Source organism: Crinia signifera, chromosome 11 (assembly GCF_055691185.1).
Source record: "Crinia signifera chromosome 11, ASM5569118v1, whole genome shotgun sequence".
NCBI lineage: Eukaryota > Metazoa > Chordata > Amphibia > Anura > Myobatrachidae > Crinia > Crinia signifera.
In genome coordinates, this window is record NC_139227.1 from 4,200,392 (window position 1) to 4,223,722 (window position 23,331).

Below are 23,331 nucleotides of genomic sequence, written 5' to 3' on the forward strand. Positions count from 1 at the left end.
TGTGCACCCAGATTTAGGACACAGGCACAGAATGCCAATAAACCTACTCAACAAAGTGATAGAAATTCTCAGCATCTGGCATGTGAATATGTGTTTTTGGCCAATTCAGGATGCTAAGATTGGCCACATTGCATCCTGGGGCAGGGGGAGAATGAGAATGCACACTCTCCTCCCCTTGTTCTGCTGATTGGCCAGATTTCATCCTAAGGCAGGGGAAAACAGGAATGCCCCCTCTATGTCCCTTGCTCTGCTAATTGGCCAGATCGCATACTGGAGCGGGGGGGGGGGGGGGCGGCAGCAGGAATTCACTCGCTCCTCCCCTTGCTCTGCTGATTGGCCAGATTGCATCCAGGGGCAGGGTAGAACAGGAATAAACAGTCTCCGCCCCTGACTCTATCATAGTACAACCTGTGGGGAAAAAAATTGTCATCCCACTGTATGTATCACAAATAAAAGCAGCTTTTGACACATTAAGGTATCAATATTCCCATGATTGTGCTCAGAAACGAGTATGTTTTTGTTGCTCAGAGATGACAGCGGATGGGGGTCCAGAACTACCCAGGTTCAGAGTACTGTTTCATCTTCATTTATAACAGGTATCACTGAAGCAGCCATTTTCCCTGCTATATCTGTGATTGTGATTTTGTGGACATAAAGTGTAAATGTGATGTAATACACAACAAATAAGATGTTATTGTAGTATTTGTCTATATAGCAGTCCACTGAAGGAAGCTTGTGGTAAGTATCTGCATGGCGGATATGGATTATTGAACAGTCTTTACTTTGATGACATTATTTGGATTCCTTTGTACTTTTTAACTACTTTCTTTTTGATCTGTCTTTGATGTGGTTTAGCGCACCAAAGAGAGCAGATCCGCTCACTTGAGCCCCTGAAATCAATGCTTGTGTCAGTATCCGAGCGCTGTGACAAGAAGATTCAGGAAATCAGAGAACAGGAAAGATTGGAAGTAAAAACGTTAAAAACTGAAACATTTCATCTTCTGAAAGTGATTGATAAAATGAAAGAGGAGAAGAGATCTTTACATGCTCAGGTGAGTAAAACATGTTTCATTATGTTACAAATACTTGCCTTCCTTAAAGTTCTTCGTAGCTGACAACTTTAAGGGATGGGCCGGGTTTTTACATAATTAGGCCCCACCCCCACGTCAAAACGGAGTGAATTGAAGCTCTGTGGGAGAACCAAAGCGAAAATGATGCGATTTGTGTCATTTTAGCCCGGTTGTCACCCGATAGACCTGCAATTCCTGGTAGTTTCTCCCCATTCTGCCCACTTTACTAGATAGGTCCAGCCACTGCTCAAGGGTGTGGGAGTCTACTGGTAAAAAATCTGGTGTCTTCTGCATCTTCTGGGAGAGTAGGTTTTGTGAAAGAAATCACATACACTGGATGAAACGGTAGTTGCTTCTTTTATTCCTCGCAGATAGACCGCACACAGGCTTGACAGTACAAGTCACAGCATTGCAGGTTTTTAGCAGGCAATATACAGGCTTCACAATGTGGGTACAACACTCCAGGGTCCCTAGCTTAGTCTCCGCAACCCAAGCCTATTACCCAGCCACTAACTGGCATTAAGAACCCTGACCCTCTGCTCTGAACGGACTTTGAACAGGAAACCACAAGTGATGTTAATTAGCCAAACCGTGATTCCAGCAGATCTTTTAGGAAAAGCTGGACTGGACCTAATCAGTCCTGCTGCTGCTGCGCTATGTCCTGATCCTGTTGTACCACATGCACATCATGCCGTCCCTGCCACAGTACTGTATAATGTTATAGCAAAAATGTGAACATCACAGTTACTAGAAACGTAATGAGTTGGTTGTGGTGGAAAAATAGATGTTTATTTCAGTTGGGTTTTTAACATCGTATGCTAGAAATCCTAACTCTAGTTGAGTTGCTACCAATTTCTCAATAACCTTTCCTGAAGTCGGGGTCTGAATTGTATTTTTTTTTTAAAGAAGTGGTCAAACAATTGCTTCCTTTAGTGCAGTGGTTCCCAACCCTGGTCTTCAGGGACCCCCAACAGTGCACGTTTTCCAGGTCTCCACACAGAATCACAGGTGACATAATTAGCTCCACCTGTGGATGTTTTCAAATGTGTCTGAATAATGAGTGCACCTGACGGGTGACCTGGGAAACATGCACTGTTGGGGGCACTTGAGGACCAGTGTTGGGAACCACTGCTTTAGTGACTCAGGAACAATGCCTGTTTGCCGAGATCTTTGAACAATTTTAGCAAATACAGGGCCAATTATATCTGTAAAAATGAACCCAAATATATACATACAGGATACCTCCACACTCGCCATTAATGTGATAGACCTAGACCATGTCAAACGTTTCCATATGTCGATCTACTGCCTGTCGATAGATAGATACTGTCAACCTAATAAGTCCCCTTACCATTTATTACATCCACCACACACGTCTCTTGTTTAAAATGTAATGTCGCATAGTTTGGGCTGGGCACTGGAGCAGACCCAATTGCTTAGTAGGCAAATGTTGAAAATTGGTTTTGCAACTTTGTAACCTGTATCCAGGGCTGCCTTAAGGTGCCCACACACTGTACAATTTTTTTGACCAATTCATTGAAAGACATTGATGACCAATTTCCCTTGCACCCAGTGTCCTTGATGAAAGTTGACAAAAGATGTTGACGAAAGACGAAAGATCTGGCTACAGTTTATAGGCTCTTTTTGAAAGATATCCAAATTGAGTTGCATGCACAGTTGACTAACAACCTTGATGAACAACTGACGGGTACGCGCATCATCATTCGTCGCATACACACTGAAAGATATTTTGACCAATTTCGTTCAAAATGGCCAAAATGAACGAAATTTGTAAAAATAATTGTACAGTGTGTATGCACCTTGAGCCCCTAGGCCCCATAGCAATGGCATTCCTTGCACCTACTGTAGTGACACCTATGGTTCCAGGGGCTAGTTTAGAAGCCTAGTTCTCTAAATGGGGAGCAGTTTCTAATTGTAGTCGGTCTGCTATGCAAATACAACATCAGTAGAATGTTATTGATGGTAATTGGGTTATTGATGGTAATTGTGTACAACTACTGTTTAACCTTTGTGAGCACAGCTACAGAATAGCCGATCCTGCCACAAATTCTGAAACATCTCCAAGAGCGGCATACAGTAAGTAACAGATATTAAAGTAATAAATAGATTTTGCCATGTGTGGCTTGGATTAGGTTCAGATTAGTAACCCTGAGACAAGTAAACACACATCAGAAGCAAGAATACATTGACAGCGGATATCCTATCTGTAGGATTGTATGTACACCAAAGTCTGGGGTTGTAATAAATGCTGTGAGCAGTGTCTGAATATTTATAGCTGATAACTGTATTGTCCACAGATTTCCAAACTGCAGGAAGAGTTGGATAACACATTTTTAATGTACAGAAATGAGTGTGATGCTCGTAAACTTCTTATATCTGATATTAATGAGATTAAGTATCAGCAAGAAGACTTCAAGCTAAGCCAGGATATTCGTAAGTTGTAGATTACTCAGAAACTTAATGTAATGTTCAATATATGGTTTTAGTCTGTAATTAGCTCCTCTTGTCCAGTTGAATTCTTGGTTAAAAGGTAGGAAATACTGGGGATTATTCAGCATAGATCACCAGTTAGACAATTCACAATCATCGATTGACTGCTCATGTACAACAATGCTTCGTCATCACAATCCATTCGCAGGTTCACTGACAGGAAGTCAGCGTTTAGGGCTGGAAATCTGCCATTTCCTGTGTGAGATCAGCACTGACCGCAACTAGCTCGTCTCAGTCGCAGATAAGTGGAAGCCTCAACATTTACTCAGATTAGCACAGATAGCAAAGAAACTTCAATATTCCAGGCATTGCGAATGGATTTGCAAATGCATGGCAATTAGGAATGCATTTACAATAATTTGCAATTTTGCAAGGAGTATTTATTCTCTCCTTTTGGGCAGCGGATTTTTGGCTCACAGCCCACTGTCTTTTCTTTATATAGTAGTAGTAGTAGTAGTTAGTTTATTTATAAGACGCCACAAAGTGTCCGCAGCGCCGTACATAGCAAACAAAAAACAAATTACAAGGTAACCTGAATTAGGCCCTCTATTTCAAAATGTGTCAAGTCTTACAGTATGTCATCGTAATTCACAAAAAAATGTTTTTGGTCCATGGACCAATCTTCAGTATGGTGCTAATATAATCCATTACAATAACTTTGTGTACGAGGGTTGTACAATAGGTTGTGAACTGTAATCTTTGACTAATGATCTTGTAAAATATATATGGCACAGAACCTTATATAAGCACCATTGCACGCCAAAGAAGTACGCATGTTCACTTCCTTCACAAACACGTTATGGAGCTCAACAGAGTCCACTGATAAGCCATAATCTTTTACGAATACAAGAGTCGCCTACAACATCAAGGGAATTTGGACCGACTGCAAGGTATTTTGGGGAGGAAACACCAGTCCAGTGTTTTGCAGAATGTTGGTGTTGGAGACTTCTCCCTGGAACACAAGGAGAGATGTGACTGAGCTGTGTCTGAAATCAGCATGGACAACGTTGTTGCCATGCAGGCCATAGTTGACTTGGACGCCAGGGTGACCGCAGCCCAGTTAGAGAAGGAGCTAGGCATTTTATTGGGACTGATCTGCTTGATACTCCATGAAAAGCTTTGTCTGAGCAAGGTCTCTGAATGCTGGATGTCCCAACAACTGACTCAAGAACAGAAGAAGACTTGGTGCAGCAACAAGCTTGCCGGTTGTAATAGTGTTTGCTTAAACTCTGTCTCGCAGATCATCAGTGGCAATTCATTTTGGATCTACAGTTCCCACCCCAATATCAAATATCAGTCAGCAAAGTGGAACCCAGTTAGAGGTGCAGAATAACAGAAGTTGCATTGTGGGCGCAACATGGCCAAGCAGATAGAGGCTGTTTTGTAGCCCAAATTGGTTATGTAGCTACCGTTCCTCTCATGCATGCTGCAATTGCTTGAAGCCATTTCCAAACATCACCTGCACCTGTGGTACCCTTCTTCATCATGACAATATAGCTGCCCACAACTCCAGGAAAGTGATGGATTTTCCGGGTCATGAACACATCCAAGAGCTTGGTCATTTGCCATACAGTACAGATCTGATCCCCTGCAACTTCTTCATGTTCCCATAAATCAGCACAAGATGCGTGGAATTTGTTCTGCGTCACTGGAAGCTGTTTCTCCAAGTGCTTTGAGTACATGCTACTTTGCATAGACATCTGTTAATTAATGTTCACTTCATTTGTAAATAAAGCTTAAAAAAAAGCTAACTCAACCAAAGATGAATATTATTCAGCCTTACTTCCAAACTGAAAAGAGGCAGAACGAATTCAAATCTAGCCTAAATACCCCTTAAAGGTGTACACCCTTAAATACCCAGATAGGCTGTGAGCTGACCAATCAATAAAACAACTAACACCTAATCTACCTAGCAACAAGCTAAACAATTTAACCAATAATCAAAAATTAGGACACTTATATACCTTGTGCCTATTCAGCCTCTAAACTTATTTACCACTTACAACATTTTTTTCATTTTTTTTTTGCTTTTGTGTGATTTGCTGTTCCGCACATTTCTCTTACTATATTCAGTCGTGGTACCACATACACTGCCAGATAATGCTGACAAATTATTGGATCTATCGAACAAGCTGGTTGATCTTGCATGTCTGAAATACTGATTATTACTGATTACTGGTCATGCAAATATACTATACAGCTTTCTGTTTGATTTGCTGAAAACTGGATGTCAAGATACTGTAACTATATAATGTATTAGTGAAGATGTGTCTCGGATTCTCCTCCTGATTTTCATCTAACCTTTCATTATTAGCAACAATCCACAGAGACAGTGGTAATATGGGGAACATCCAGCCTCGAGTGATTTAAACCTCATTCACAATATCGTCTTGTGTGTAGACTCAATGATTTTGTCACAGCTCGCAGGGTCAGTATTCAACTGACCCCCTGCACACACCATTTCCCCCTTGCTAGGTTTTTGGAGCAAGGGGGAAACGGTGCGTGCAGCTGCTAAAACAGCGAGACTCGCGGCTAAATTCAGCAGGCTCCCTGCATTAGCCACTAGCCTCGCTGTTTGGGGGAATCCTCGCCAGCCTCCGACAAGGAGGATTCCCCCAGAAACGTGAATATGGTGAGCGGCCGACACGATGGGTTAAACGGCGTGGATCGCTTGTTTTCCATGATCCCAGCCATTTAACCCCCTTGCAGGCTGCATTGAATACACCCCAATATCGTTAACCATACACGGTATAGCACATAGCGAACAATGATCGAGGTCTTCTGAACATGAAAGTCAATTTGGCTATTTACCTACACACATGTTGACTAATTGCCTATTAGGAAGGGTATTTATACCCAACTAGGATCCATATAAGACATCTTTGATAAAGCTGCAGCAAGCAGTGAAACGCGCTAGTTGTCCCACTTTCACTTCCAGGACACTGTGGTTGGGGTACAATTCTCCATTGTGGACTCTGCAGGAACGGCACTCAGTTTACCAGCTTCCCCCCATTGCATTTGTGGCTTCCACAATCTGGACACCTCCGGCGGCTTATTCCCATCTTGGCCGCCTGTGTGACAGGACGCCCATCCCCAGTTTTGTGGATATTTAATCCAGCGGCTGCCAGGAGCTCCGCACTACTAGTGAGGACTACCACCAAATGGGGACTGGAACTTACCTGCAAGCGGTGACTATCTATCAATTGGTAAAGTGCACTTACCTATGTGACATTCTCCACATCCACATCTGCCCCAACCAATTTCCCCAGTTCATTTCCTGAGAAAGTGAAAGTTTTTGTTATCGTTCCCTATTTTATTTTCCATACACTTTATTTATGTCTATTTTTTACCATTTGTAAACTGTATAGTGTTCACTTGTGTTATAAAAGTAAAGGTATACTATGCAACACTTGCGCAATTTGATTAGTAATCGCTGTTATACATACTTTCCTGTGTGTTTTGTGCAATAGCCAAAAGACCTCCCTATTCAGTGGGTCCATGTGACATCACTGAGCGATAACGGTGGCCGATATTATTCTGTGTGTACGAACAATATCAGATGGTCAACTACAGTAAATAGCTGCAACCGGCTGCAGGTTGTCAAGTGCGTACGGGGCTTAATATATAGGGCCTTATTCGAGTTCACTCTTTCTGACAAAATCCTTCTTAGATGGACAAAACCATGTGCACTGCAGGGGGGCAGATGTAACATGTGCAGATAGAAATAGATTTGGTGAGTTTTTTTGTTTCAGTGCAGGGTAAATACTGCCTGCTTTATTTTTACACTGCAATATAGATCTCACTTTAAAGTAAAACCCCACCCAAATCTAATTAGATCTGCACAAGTTACATCTGCCCCCCTGCAGTGCACATGGTTTTGTCTATCTAAGAAGGATTTTGTCAGAAAGATTGAACTCGAATAAGGCCCATAGTTCTTTACATAACAACTCATTTATTATAATTTCCATTGCAGAAGAACAACGAGACGACCCAGTGACTTTAGCCATAGCATTGAGAACAGCCCGCAAAGATCTTACACATTCGCAAGTTTTACTGAACAACATGATGGCTGATTTCGCAGATGTTGTTCCCAGAAGAGACTTTGAGAACCAAGAGAAGAATCTCGCTGCATGCCAGCAAAAGGTGGATGTATTTTATGTAGTAGCAGGATATTTCTGCACATTTAGGGGGTTATTCTCATTCACTCGGAAAAGCACAATAACTCTCTAATGGACAAAACCATATGCACTGCAGGTGGGGCAGATGTAACGTGCAGAGAGAGTTAGATTGGTACTTGTTTCCTAGCACGGCGCCAGCAATAAAAATTGTATCCATCAGGAACGCAAAAATCGCGTCCATCGCATGCAACCAAATCGCATGCGATGCGATCGACACGATCAACGCGATTTTTGCATTGGAATCAATGTAAAATGGTCCCTGAGACCCGATTTTACATTGGCCCCAATGTTAAATGCCCCCAAGACCCCAATTTTGATTGTTTCCCAACACTGATGGGTCAAATGCTCCCCATTGTTAATGCCACCCCACGATGAACGCCAACCCGAAGCGTGGCGGCGTTACGCGTCCTCCGACCTTTTCATAACCCCACTATGGCATGGAGTTGATTTTATATAGTGTGGCGAGCGCAGCGAGCCACCGAGCCCGAAGCGTGGCGAGCGCAGCGAGCCCCATGTGCGGACGCGCATTACTTCACAGATGTTACGCATCTCCTCACGGGGCTCGCTGCGCTCACCACGCTTCGGGCTCGGTGGCTCGCCACACTATATAAAAGCAACTCCACGCCAACGTGGATAGTGAGGGTATGAAAAAGGTCGGAGGACGCATACCGCTGCGCTCGCCACGCTTCAGGTTGGCGTTCATCGTGGGGTGGCGTTAACAATGGGGGGGCATTTGTCATTTATTTATTTACAGTTTCTTATATAGCGCAGCAGATTCCGTTGCGCTTTACAATAGTAGACAGTGATAAGACAAACTGGGCAACAACAGACAGACTTGGAGGTAGGAGGGCCCTGCTGCAAGCTTACAATCTATTGGCCCATTTAACATTGTTTCCTTTCTAAAATCAGGTCCATCGCATCGGTCACATCGCACGCCTTAACTTAAGGCATGCGATGGACGCGATTTTTTCATTGTCGGGAAAAAGGCTAAAAATAGCCCTAAAATCACGTCGGTCACGTCCTTAACTTAACCTTAACACATACGAAGGGTGCTGTGCTAGGAAACAAGTACCGTTAGATTTGGGTGGGGTTTGTACCTCAAACTGATATCTATATTGCAGTGTAAAAGTAAAGCAGCCAGTATTTACCCTGTACAGAAACAATAAACCACCCAAATCTAAAGGCCCCCATACATAGAGCCGACTTGTCCTGAGAACAAGTCAGACCCTATTCTCCTCCGAGCCGCCCGGCAGCTCCCCGGGAGGCTCACATACGATTGGGACTTTGATGTGCCATTTTTTACATGTGATAAATCGCATATGATTTATCACATGTAAAAAAAATAACAGGGAGCTGCAGGGCGGTGAGGAGCAGTGGGGGCGGGCGGCTGGGGAGGAAACAGTGGGGCAGCAGCGCGTTACCAGATTGGGGCGGGCGGCGGTGACCATCAGTCTCACTCTCCGCTGTCCAGCGCTAGCGGGTGGGCAGCCGCGGCTATTTCAGCTTTAAAATAACGTGTCAAATGACTCTCCGGCTCTTGATTGGCTGAGATAGAGCACTCTCAGCCAATCAGCGGCCGCGGAGGGAGGCCACTGATTGGCTGAGAGTGCTCTATCTCAGCCAATCATTAGCCGGGCAGTCATTTGACATGTTATTTTAAAGATGTAATAGCCGCAGGCGGCTGCCCGCCCGCTAGACCTGGACAGTGGAGAGTGAGACTGATGGTCACCGCCGCCCGCCCCAGCACTGATCTGGTAACGCGCTGCTGCCCCACTGCTTGCTCCCCAGCCGCCCGCCCCCCACTGCTCCTCACCGCCCCGACTGACCTACATCGTATGTCCCACCGGTCCGACCCCTGGTGCCGGGTCCGATAGGCACGGGACCGCGCATCGGACCCGACCCCATGTCATGAAGAACCGTTTTGGTCCGATTTATCGGGCCGATTGATCGCAGAGAGGGGAGATATGCATATGTTTGTTGTGTGCTCCGAGCCAGCGACATGCATTTTTTTTGCCCCCCGTGATCCTGGGGCCCGTTCGACCCTTGGGGCCCATGTCAGACGTCCCCCTTGACCCCCCCCCCCCCCGTCTCCTGGCCTGGTCAATGGTATTGTATATCTCTATAATCAGCACAGTGACAAAGCAGCAAGCTAAATTTACTGGTATTAATTAAAATGAGAGGTGGACATAACCCCCTCTAAGGTCAAGATGTATCAAATGGAAAATGCGGTAAAACCCCGGTTTTACCGCATTTTCCAATGTATCAAAAATGATACCGCAGTGTAGGGTATCGCCACCTTTGGGTGGCGATACCCTATAGAAGCCTATGGGCTTCTTTTCACTGCCCGCCAACGCAAACCCGCCGCCTCGCCGACCCCCGCCTCTCGCTTACCTTCCTGAAGGGTCCTCCTGGACCCTGGAAGATAAACCCCTCCTCCCCCTAGTGACGCAGCCGGACGTCCTTCCGGCTGCAGGGGGGAGGAGGAGGAGCCAGGGACAGCCTGCTTAGCTGTCCCCGGCGTGAGGGATGCAGGAGCCGGCTGGGAGGTGACGGAGACCCCCCGCACACCACATTCCAGGTATCGCAGGGGGCCTCCGTCACCTTGTTAGTCATGTTAGTACATATGCGGCGGCATCGCGGCGGGGGGCCGCGAAGGGCGGCGATGTATTTTAATACATCCCGCCCTAAATGGGGTCCTTTATGTTAAAACATCCTAAAATAAATCATCGGTAAATGTTTCTCCTATCCATGTGCTTTCTGCAGAACTGTGGTCGTCTTCGCCACTCTGTGAAAAAATGCCTTCACTAGTGGTAAGCAGTAATGATTTTTCATTTCATCTGGTCTGTTCTATCCACCGACACTGCTTAACAGATTGACAATTTAATTATACTTTTTGGGAATTAAAAAAATGATGTTTTATTCATTCTAGTCATTATTTTTGTAGATGACACTTTTGCAGAAGGATTTCTCCCAATTGCAGTCAGAGCACAAGTCTCTTCTAGAGATCAACAAACAAGTTCTACAGCAGCGGGATTCGTTTTGCGTGGAAGTGGATGAAATGCAGAGAAGTAGCACCCCTCGGCCAACATGGGAGAAATGCGCAGGTCATTGATTGTACACATTTACTGCAATTATATTATTTCTATTAACATCAACATATGAATTACCAATATTATACCGCTTTCACACTGCCAAAACGTTTCAAAAACCGGTATTTGAAACGGGTCTGAGCCTTCACATTGCAGTAATTACCGTTTTAAATACCGTTTAAGTACCATTCACATCAGTCAACCCGTTTAATCCCCTGAACACGTTTCAAGACAGAATGCAGGCGACAGCCAATCACAGGTCTGTAATCTGTTGTTGTTACTAAATACCGTTTCAGAGCCGTTCTCACTGCATAAAAAATGGCTCTGAAACGTGTAGGACTCGGCTTTTTAAACGTGTTGAAATACCGGTTATCTTTAACTGGTAAATCAACTCTGGCGCTTTCCCACTGCAGCCTTAAACGTTTAGAAATGGGAAAAAAACGGCAATATACCGTTTAACAAGTGCAGTGTGAAAGGGGTATTAGTTAGGTTAACAGATATGGATAACATTGTAACAATCTTAGTAGGGCCAAATGTCATAGGCAATTGGGGTATGGACCACTACTTAGGTCGACATGCATTGGGTCAACACCATTAGGTTGACATGGGTGTAGGTCGACATGTCATTAGGTTGGCACAAGCATTAGGTCAACATGGGCAAGGTCAACAGTCAAAAGGTCGACATGGCGTTTTTCACTTTTTTTTTACCCAATTGTCGACACAGTCGTAATGGGCACTGATACATAGCACCACATCCCCTCGCATGGCTCGCTGCACTCGCCGTGCTTTTGGGCACGGTGCCTCGCTACGCTCGGCACACTATTTTATTCTCTCAGCACACCCTAGTGGATAGTAGGGCATGAAATACCGCTTGTCGGCACATGTCGGCTCAATAAACAGTGAAAAACCCCATGTTGACCTTTTGATTGTCAACATTGCCCAGGTTGACCTAATGACATGTCGACCTAGACCCATGTCGACCTTTCTGCATGTTGACCTAATGACCGCATCCCAGCAATTGATAGAACTCAGTCTGTTTTGTTGCATCTTGATTTTTGAATTACAAGAATGACCCAAACATGAGAATTTGGCGTAAACATGCTTTAGCCAGGAGTCCGTTGTAGTCCATGCCGGCAATTGAATCATTAATTACTTAATACCTGGATGCAGGGGTGAATTTTCAGGTGAGAACGACCCGAAGCACAACAGAAATGGCCGCCCCCCCCTTACATAATTTTATTTTCATTGATTGATTATAAGCCCTCTATTGGCTTATTGCCAATTTAATAGAATAATAAAAAAGCCATTACTTGTATGTATCCATATGATTATGTACTAAGTAAGATTCGTACGTAATCTAAACGTCATCGCATTGAAATGCAATGTTATGAATGAAAGAATTTTTTTTTCAATGACAGTACACACTGCTAATAGATTAGATTTGTTGCAGCTTTACAAACTGACGTACTCAGCGTCTTCATTTTTAAGGTTTTATTTATACTGCTGGATTATGCTAATTCATCTTAGTAAGAAATACATTGCTTTCTTGTCTGTAGATGTCATTCCTGGGGGCTTTCCCCGATGGTCAACATTATCTGCGGGAAAGAGCAGTGATCAGCTGGTGGATGTGTTGTTGACAGAGCTTGGGACAAAGATTCTTAAGGAAAAGGATGTTTTTCCTGGGATGGTATGAATGTATAATAATGTGTAATAATGCTGCAAATGCAGGTACCTGATGTAGGGGTGCCACAACCTTTTTGATTGAAGCACAATATAATTTAAATTTTAGTGCCTCTTTATCGACCTCTCAAGAGCAGCTGGACTTACCTGACCCACCACCTACCTGATATCTTTCTTCATACATACACATAGAGGACAATATGGGTAATTCCGATAATCAGGGCTATTTTTCAGCAGGCTCCAGCAGGAACTGAGGCCCTTATTCTAGTTCACTCTTTCTGACAAAATATTTCTTAGATGGACAAAACCATGTGCACTGCAGGTGAGGCAGGTGTAAAACCCCACCCAAATCTAATTATCTCTGCACAAGTAACGGTACTTATGTATTATCTGGGCTCCCATGTTAAATGCACCCTATTTTTTCATACCCCTACTATCCAATTACGCATGGAGTTGATTTTATATAGTGTGGCGAGCGCAGCGAGCCACCGTGCCCGAAGCGTGGCGAGCGCAGCGAGCCCCGCAAGGGGACGCGGTCTCATAAGAAAAACGGGAGCCCAGATATTACATAAGTACCCAAGTAACACCTGCCTCACCTGCAGTGCACATGGTTTTGTCCATCTAAGAAATATTTTGTCAGAAAGAGTGAACTAGAATAAGGGCCTCCGTTCCTGCTGGAGCCTGCTGAAAAATAGCCCTGTCGATAATAGTGTATCCGAAGGAAAATACAATATTGCAAAAATACAAGAGGGCTCATTTACGGTTTAGTGCGGTGTAAACTCGATAAATAGAATTTGATATTGGCACTATGTGGGCAATAAGAATTTAATTCCTGCCAAGATGTATTAAAATTCACCTCTTGGGTCGGGTGCTCTGATAGGATCCCACACCAGCGAAGTGTAACCTAAAATGGTCGAATCAGGGATCATTTTACTGTATGCAGCAAACCTGCTGCACATGCTAAACAACGCATGTCCCATTGGCTGTTACCAGGGAGGGATCTGGACACAACAAATTGTGCAATATTTAGCCCATATACATTAACAGGAATCACAGCACTAGAATTTACATATATAAGGGTAATAAATTGTAAGGATGAGGGCCACTAATTCAGTTATGACGCAAGGCTCATACTGTATCAATATAATTTTCGGTACTTATGTATTATCTGGGCTCCCATGTTAAATGCACCCCATTTTTTCATACTCCTACTATCCAACTACGCATGGAGTTGATTTTATATAGTGTGGCGAGCGCAGCGAGCCCCGCGAGGGGACGCGGTCTCAAAAGAAAAACGGGAGTCCAGATATTACATAAGTACCTAATTTTCCTTTAGAAACATATAATAAAAAAAGTACACAAAATATATACAATAATTAAGATAATAATTAAAGCTGGCATCCCAACAATGTAAAAGAAGGGGCAAACAATGTCTGTTAGTATAAAGCATCAGCGATTAATATGAAAGTAGTGGTTTTGACCTAATGCTTGTCGAAATAGTACCCGTATCCCCCTTAGGCAACTGAGTGACACTTGCAAACAGTAGTACTCAATGACCCAGAGGAAAGGTCAGTGTCACAAGGAGAGAGAGGCATCATGAAGGGAGAGAGCAAGAGTGTGGAGGGCACTGTTGGTTAGAGATTGAAGTCTTGGGGGGAAACCTTGCCAAACAGGAAATCAAGAGAATGAAAATGGCTTTACAAGTCCCAAACCTTCTACTCGGACAACCATTTAGCAGCTGATTGTATCAGATTTGTCCCTTTATAAACATTGGCAAGTATATTGAATGACCATTGCTCAATGTGATCATCATTTGAGCATTTCTACCATCCTTCTGATCAATATGTGGTGGCCCAACTTCAGAATTTAAAATTTCACTGGACATTGTGCATGTACAACATGGCAAGGGTCACGGCTAACAGAGGCATGTAACAAGACACAGTGACCTGGCCTTACAGGCCGAGCAGAGCACCAGGAGGAGCCTCATCCAGGCTTTTAGGCAGTACCAGCCTATTAGACCATCAGCCCTTTTGGCACTTGCCAGGAGTGTCTTATGGCCAGTCCAACCCTGTCTATGTCATAGCCTTCTCAGTCAACAGATTTATCCACAGTATCATTTTTATTTTACATAGAATCCATTTACATTGAGCTCCATTGAGTTTACATTGAATCCATTTACATTAAGGTTCTTCATTTGCACAAACTGTGAGACATGATTTCCTGATATGGAAAAGTAAGGGATAGTTTAGTCGCAGCATCCATGCATTTCCTCTTATTTGTACCATTACCAGCATCATAGAGCCCATTCCTTCCAATTCCTTTTCCCTTAGGGGTTGTGGGGACCCCTCACCCTTCTCTACTAAAGGTACAAAAGGTACTTGTGTAGTTTCACGGCGCCGTGCTTCTGAGTCCCATTGCGGGGCTCGCTTCGCTCGCCCACGCTGCGGGCTCGGTGGCTCGCTATGCTCGCCACGCTATTTAAAATCAACTCCATGCCAACATGGATAGTTGAGGTATGAACTATCCATGTTGGCATGGAGTTAAGTTACTTTTTTAACATAGTTTGTGGCGAGCGTAGAACCCGGAAGTAGCACGGCGCCATGCTGGCGCCGTGAAACAACACAAGTACCGTACATAATACCCTTTGGCAATACAGATATTCCTATTCCAACACAGATGGTGTCACTCACACAGAAGTGAACATGGCAAAAAAAATTATGATTATAGGTGTCTATTACAGTCATCCCATTGGAAAAGCTTTAAACATGGTGCATAACTTTCTGCCCTAACTTAGTACTAAAGCTGATGAACAAAGGATTGAATTTCAGTTTTGAGCGAAATTAGAAGTTAAAATGCTACCGCCAATTCATCTCTATGTTTGACTTTTATTTTGTCAGTTTCTTGAATTTTAAGTTGAAACTTTGATTTCTATACTGGTTTTAGTGTCGTGTTTACTATGTGTATAGCCTGTAGTGTGTGTGTATGTATGTATATATATATATATATATATATATATATATATATATATATATATATATATATATATATATATATATATATAGAATCCTTAAGGCGGCACTCGGACTGATGCGCCGTGGTAGTGCTGTAAGCCAGGTCAGTGGACCAGGGTGCCTTCCGTGAGCAGCAAAGGCTTGCTCTACATACAATTGCCGGCGGCGGCACTCCAACAATAAATAACCACACCAGAGGCGATGCAAGTTCAAGCCGACGTTTCAAGGCTGTATAGCCCTTTTATCAAGGTGCAAAAGAGAGACACACATACATTTAACATACCTGAATAAATACCCAAGGAGTCCATTCACGTTCCCCGCTGCGTCCGTCCGGGCGCCTAACCGTGACGTCACCTTCTCTGGGCGCTGCAGGAGACGTGGATTTCACCTGTGTCATGTGACATGAAACAAATACATCAATCACCATAGAAACATATAAACAAATAAACCAAAGTGAAAACAAAAATGAATACCAATAACAAGCTGCCTAAAAGCATGATTACCATAAACCATCTGTTAAAGTGCATTAATGCACCTAAAACTTGCCGTATTTCTTTTGCTCAAACGGCATTCATATAAATGTATAAATAGGCAATATAGCACAATGAAATATACAAAGGAATATGCTGGTTACAAACAAGATATCTACCCATACGCAAACATGGTGTACCTATCCTGAAAGAAAAAACCTGCATAATTACATAAAACAAGAGTACCCAGGGTGTTCATTTAAACCCTTTGGCGCTAACGTCTCTAAACGGTAAATCCATCTACATTCTGCACGTAACAACATCAATGACCTGTCACCCCCCCGTTTAAGAGGGGGTACATGGTCAATGATGCGGTACCTCAGAGATGCCAATGAATGCCGTGCCTGCGCAAAATGTCGCGCCACAGGTTGTTCACTACGGCCAGTGGCAATAGCTGCTTTGGTACTTATGTAGTATCTGGGCTGCCGATTTTTTGATTGTATGCCTTAAGTTAAGGCATACAATCAGATGCGATGCGATGCGATATCGCATCGCATCGCATCGCATCCGATATCGGATGCGATGACCCGATTTTTCCATAGGAATCAATGTTAAAATGATTCCTATGGAAAAATGGGTCCTTTTCATACCCCTACTATCCAAGTGGGCATGGAGTTGGATATAAACCTGTGGCGAGCGTAGCGAGCCACCGAGCCCGAAGCGTGGCGAGCCCCGCGAGGGGACGGTATTCGTCCCCTCGCGGGGCTCGCTTCGCTCGCCACGCTTCGGGCTCGGTGGCTCGCTACGCTCGCCACAGGTTTATATCCAACTCCATGCCCACTTGGATAGTAGGGGTATGAAAAGGACCCATTTTTCCCATTGAATTCCATGTTAAAATGGACTCAGTCCATTTTAACATTGATTCCTATGGAAAAATCGGGTCATCGCATCGCATCGCATCGAATCGCATGGTCGCATGCGATGCGATGCGATCTCCCGATCCGACCCGATTTAGAAATCGGCAGCCCAGATACTACATAAGTACCGCTGCTTTAATAGCGGACCTGTGGGCTGTGGCCCTCTCTTTAAAAGAACAGTCCGTTTTGCCCACTTTATTGCGGCCACACGGACATGTAATCAAATAGACCACATACCTTGTAGAACATGATACCCGATGCCTAATTAAGAATTTTTTACCCGAATACGGGTGATAAAAACTGTCCCCTACTACCATATAATTGCAGGTAGTACACCCGCAACATTTATAGCACCCCAGTTTGGGAGTGCCAAGAAACGAGGGTCTGGTTTGGGGGAAGGAAATGTCATTCTTGACTAGCAGATCACGCAAATTGCGTCCCCGTGTGTAGGCACACATTATAGATTTGTTGCCTAAAGATGATAATGTGGGGTCTGTTTTAACAATCGGCCAACGTGATTTGACACTGCGATTGAGCTCAGAGCTTTTTTGGTGGAAAGAATTGACCCATATTAGTTTATTAGCATTTTTGTCAATTTTAGCAGGGGGATCGACAGTGTAATCAGGTTTAGGAAGGGCTAGAATTCTGTTTTTAGTATGTATTAAATCACTTTCAGAATACCCTCTTTCCCTGAATTTTGTGACCATGTTATCAAGGGCTTGCTCCAATTCTCCAGGATCGCTGGTAATTCGATGAACCCTCAGCATCTGTGAGAAGGGAAGACCCTTGATAAGGGGAGTTGGATGATTGCTAGAGGCCAGTAAGATGTTATTGCGATCAGTATTTTTGGTATAAAGAGAGGTCACAAAATGACCATCTACTAGATTGATGTTAACATCAAGGTATTGAACCTGCGTGGCATGGATGTTATACGTAAATTTTACCGGAGAATCTGTTTGGTTGTGATCTTCTAGGAGTTTAACAAGCTCCTGTGACCCCCCTGACCAGATGATCAGGAGGTCGTCAATATAACGGGTATACAGTAGTACGGACCGTGTCACCCTAGGTTCTGAAAAAAAGAGAAGTTTTTCCACTGCAAACATAAAAGAATTCGCTAGCGATGGGGCCACTGAGGACCCCATCGCACAGCCCCGGAGCTGTAGGTAATAATTACCATTAAACAAAAAATAATTGCGTTTAAGTGTAAGCATAAGTAACTGCAAAAAAAACTGAATATCAGGGCCATTGTACAAAACATTATCTCTAATGAGTGTGTGCACAGCTGCCACACCTGCATCATGGGGGATGCAGGTGTAGAGGCTGGTCACATCTATGGTCCCTAGAACACAACCATCAGGTACATTACCAATCCTGGCTAATTTAGCTAGCAAAGCATTTGTGTCTTTTAAATAAGAAGATTCTGCCTGTATGCACGGCTGTAACCAGGAGTCTAAATAAATAGAAATGTTTTGATATAAAGACCCTCGGGCCGATATTATTGGCCGTCCTGGGGGTTTACTGGCACATTTGTGAAGTTTGGGCAGTGCATACAATAGCGGAGTGATGGGATATTGGATAGAAAGAGCATCCTTAGTAGCAGCATCAATAATGGAAGAAGCATGGGCATTTAGCAGAATTTTGTCCAACTCCTGTTTATACTGTGCCGTGGGATCCTTTGGTAATACAGCGTAGGTTTCAACATCACTGAGCTGGCGGTCTAACTCTGCCACATAGTCACAAGTGTCCATGACGACTATGCCGCCGCCTTTATCCGCTTGGCGTATTACAATGTTTTGATCTTCACTCAGTGATTTAACCGCTTTCCAGTCTGTAGCACTGAAGTTGGAATGTCCCATGGTAGGTGCTTTGATGATTTTGCTCGAATCATACTCCATGAGTCTGCCAAAAGTCCTTATAGAGGGATTTAGTGACATAGGGTCGAACTTGGATTTTTTCTTTAATTTGTCAGGAAACAGCTGTGTCGACACTTGTGTAGATGTTTGCGTCGTTTCACGGTCCTGAAAGAATTCTCGTCTTTTGAGTTGTCTAATAAGCTTGAGCTGTTCAATCTTAACCACGAAAGGATCAGGTTTGTTCGTGGGAACGAAATTGAGACCTTTTGATAAAACTTTGGTCTCTATTCTACTTAAGTTGCGTGTAGACAGATTGAAGACTACTTCTTTTGGTTGCGAGAAGGCTGATAGCGTGTCTTGGTCCCTCGCCCTTTGGTTCTGCCCGCCCCTCCTTGTGTATTTTCTCCGGGGTTCCCGGCGTAACCTCGGGCTCGTGCCCCTAAAGGGACAGTACGCTGTGTATCAGAAGTTAATTCTCCCTCACTTGCTGATGAAGGATCGGCACCTGAAGATGCAGTGTCATATCCATTGCGATTAAATCTGGTGCGTGGGCGCCTCCTGAATGGGCGTGAATGGGACTGTTCACCCCCTGTTAACCAGGGATAGACCAAGTGTTTCTCATAATCTTGGTTAACACGGTCTTTTTTGTTGTTTTTATAAGACACTAATTCTTTTTTGTATTTTTCAACCTGTAAAGTCAGTTTTTCCAACCAATTGGTTGACAGATCTGCTGATAATTTATTTTTATGCAAATGTTCAAATTCACTCAACTTTGCACGTACACCTGTCAGCTCTTTGGTTACCTCCTCTATGACCGCTACCATAAGGTCAAAAGAGCATTTATTTAAAATGCTTGTCCATGTTTTGCAAAACGGAATATTGTAGCGGCCTATAGTGGGCACGTTTTTTACCCTAAAGCCTCTGGGTATTTTTTTCTCTCTCACATAATTGGAAAGAGTAAGGCCATGATAATAAAGGTCAGTTTCCTTCCTTTTCAGATTGGACCATTCATGGTAAAGTTGTAAATTGTCAGGAATAGTGTCGACCACTCCGTCTTCTTTAAATAACACACGCTCATAATCCGTGTCGGAAAAGCTGACAATGGAGCCTAAAGTGAGCTCCACTCTGCTAAAATTCTGCTAAATGCCCATGCTTCTTCCATTATTGATGCTGCTACTAAGGATGCTCTTTCTATCCAATATCCCATCACTCCGCTATTGTATGCACTGCCCAAACTTCACAAATGTGCCAGTAAACCCCCAGGACGGCCAATAATATCGGCCCGAGGGTCTTTATATCAAAACATTTCTATTTATTTAGACTCCTGGTTACAGCCGTGCATACAGGCAGAATCTTCTTATTTAAAAGACACAAATGCTTTGCTAGCTAAATTAGCCAGGATTGGTAATGTACCTGATGGTTGTGTTCTAGGGACCATAGATGTGACCAGCCTCTACACCTGCATCCCCCATGATGCAGGTGTGGCAGCTGTGCACACACTCATTAGAGATAATGTTTTGTACAATGGCCCTGATATTCAGTTTTTTTTGCAGTTACTTATGCTTACACTTAAACGCAATTATTTTTTGTTTAATGGTAATTATTACCTACAGCTCCGGGGCTGTGCGATGGGGTCCTCAGTGGCCCCATCGCTAGCGAATTCTTTTATGTTTGCAGTGGAAAAACTTCTCTTTTTTTCAGAACCTAGGGTGACACGGTCCGTACTACTGTATACCCGTTATATTGACGACCTCCTGATCATCTGGTCAGGGGGGTCACAGGAGCTTGTTAAACTCCTAGAAGATCACAACCAAACAGATTCTCCGGTAAAATTTACGTATAACATCCATGCCACGCAGGTTCAATACCTTGATGTTAACATCAATCTAGTAGATGGTCATTTTGTGACCTCTCTTTATACCAAAAATACTGATCGCAATAACATCTTACTGGCCTCTAGCAATCATCCAACTCCCCTTATCAAGGGTCTTCCCTTCTCACAGATGCTGAGGGTTCATCGAATTACCAGCGATCCTGGAGAATTGGAGCAAGCCCTTGATAACATGGTCACAAAATTCAGGGAAAGAGGGTATTCTGAAAGTGATTTAATACATACTAAAAACAGAATTCTAGCCCTTCCTAAACCTGATTACACTGTCGATCCCCCTGCTAAAATTGACAAAAATGCTAATAAACTAATATGGGTCAATTCTTTCCACCAAAAAAGCTCTGAGCTCAATCGCAGTGTCAAATCACGTTGGCCGATTGTTAAAACAGACCCCACATTATCATCTTTAGGCAACAAATCTATAATGTGTGCCTACACACGGGGACGCAATTTGCGTGATCTGCTAGTCAAGAATGACATTTCCTTCCCCCAAACCAGACCCTCGTTTCTTGGCACTCCCAAACTGGGGTGCTATAAATGTTGCGGGTGTACTACCTGCAATTATATGGTAGTAGGGGACAGTTTTTATCACCCGTATTCGGGTAAAAAATTCTTAATTAGGCATCGGGTATCATGTTCTACAAGGTATGTGGTCTATTTGATTACATGTCCGTGTGGCCGCAATTATGTGGGCAAAACGGACTGTTCTTTTAAAGAGAGGGCCACAGCCCACAGGTCCGCTATTAAAGCAGCTATTGCCACTGGCCGTAGTGAACAACCTGTGGCGCGACATTTTGCGCAGGCACGGCATTCATTGGCATCTCTGAGGTACCGCATCATTGACCATGTACCCCCTCTTAAACGGGGGGGGGTGACAGGTCATTGATGTTGTTACGTGCAGAATGTAGATGGATTTACCGTTTAGAGACGTTAGCGCCAAAGGGTTTAAATGAACACCCTGGGTACTCTTGTTTTATGTAATTATGCAGGTTTTTTCTTTCAGGATAGGTACACCATGTTTGCGTATGGGTAGATATCTTGTTTGTAACCAGCATATTCCTTTGTATATTTCATTGTGCTATATTGCCTATTTATACATTTATATGAATGCCGTTTGAGCAAAAGAAATACGGCAAGTTTTAGGTGCATTAATGCACTTTAACAGATGGTTTATGGTAATCATGCTTTTAGGCAGCTTGTTATTGGTATTCATTTTTGTTTTCACTTTGGTTTATTTGTTTATATGTTTCTATGGTGATTGATGTATTTGTTTCATGTCACATGACACAGGTGAAATCCACGTCTCCTGCAGCGCCCAGAGAAGGTGACGTCACGGTTAGGCGCCCGGACGGACGCAGCGGGGAACGTGAATGGACTCCTTGGGTATTTATTCAGGTATGTTAAATGTATGTGTGTCTCTCTTTTGCACCTTGATAAAAGGGCTATACAGCCTTGAAACGTCGGCTTGAACTTGCATCGCCTCTGGTGTGGTTATTTATTGTTGGAGTGCCGCCGCCGGCAATTGTATATATATATATATATATTTTTTTTTTTTCTCATAACGGTTTATTCTAGGGCAAGAGGGAAAATATTCCTTATCACCTGCGCCATGAAGGACCAGTTAAGAACTTAAAATTGAGCCTAAAAGATGTATCTAATTTGCTAAAGGAAATATGGAAAGAAAAAATGGCCGTAGATCAACAGGTAACTTTGCAATAACATCAATTACATCTCACAAGCTTAATTATTTCTGTCTCTCTAAACAACATGTTTCTTTGTCAAGCTGAGAACAGTAAGGGTGTATACATCTATGGACAGTGCCGTAAGTTTGACCATTTCGCCTGGATACCCCCTCATAAAAAGATAGGTAGAGAGGGAGAATGAGAGCTAGGGTGACCAAGGTGACTGGAATGAGAGGGGGTGAGGTGATGGATGGTGAGAGAGGGAGGGGTTAAGGCGACTGGGTAAGAAGAGAGTGCGGCGAGAAGGAGGCAGGTCTCCTGCTCCACAGTGGCCTGCTCTCCTGCTCCCTATGCAGTTCCCACACCCCTGTCTGGCGAGCATCTGCTGATTCCCAGGCGACTTCTGCTCCCTGGCCACCAGGCGTGAGTCTCTTTATGGGTCAAGGAGCTTATTTGCGATCACTGGCTGAGGTCACCCGCACTGGCTGCGGAGTCTCCCGCCCGACTCCTCATCACTGTTGGCTGGCTCTCACTTGCTCAGGCTGCTGTTACTCAGTGAGTACAGCCGCTGCCAACCAGGTGACAGCAGTGGTGTAACAATAAATTATGCCCCCCGGCCAGGAAATTTTTGAATTCCTCCCTTAAAATTGTGGAGGGTCTGGTTTCTGGTATGCGGTCCCCTTTTATTTGTAATTCATGTAGTGCAAGGTGTGGAAGTTTGACCATCGGTTATAGGGAACCGCACCTTTGAGAAAGCTACTTGTAGCGAAACGCGTCAGTAGAACCTATAATCAGCAGCACCCATTTGCAATTGGACACAATTCCGACCCAGCTTGGATGGACTAACTATTTGGATACCGGTAACTTGGGCTCTAACCGACGATTAAACTTCCACTCCTTGCAACACATGGATTACAAATAACAGGGGACCGCATACCAGAAACCAGACCCTCCACAATTCTAAAGGAGGAATTCTAACAGT

At 43.8% G+C, this 23,331-nt stretch overlaps 1 protein-coding gene across 3 annotated transcripts in view; it reads left to right on the forward strand.

Moving 5' to 3' along the window:
• The window catches only part of TSNAXIP1 (translin associated factor X interacting protein 1), a 61,757-nt gene that overhangs the window by 30,880 nt on the left and 7,546 nt on the right, over positions 1-23,331 (forward strand). For all 3 annotated transcript variants that reach the window (XM_083163960.1, XM_083163958.1, XM_083163959.1), the window contains 6 exons: positions 856-1,052; positions 3,389-3,524; positions 7,555-7,724; positions 10,704-10,863; positions 12,405-12,535; positions 22,243-22,371. In XM_083163960.1, coding sequence (XP_083020086.1) covers positions 856-1,052; positions 3,389-3,524; positions 7,555-7,724; positions 10,704-10,863; positions 12,405-12,535; positions 22,243-22,371 — 923 coding nt within the window. The remainder of the gene's footprint in view (positions 1-855; positions 1,053-3,388; positions 3,525-7,554; positions 7,725-10,703; positions 10,864-12,404; positions 12,536-22,242; positions 22,372-23,331) is intronic.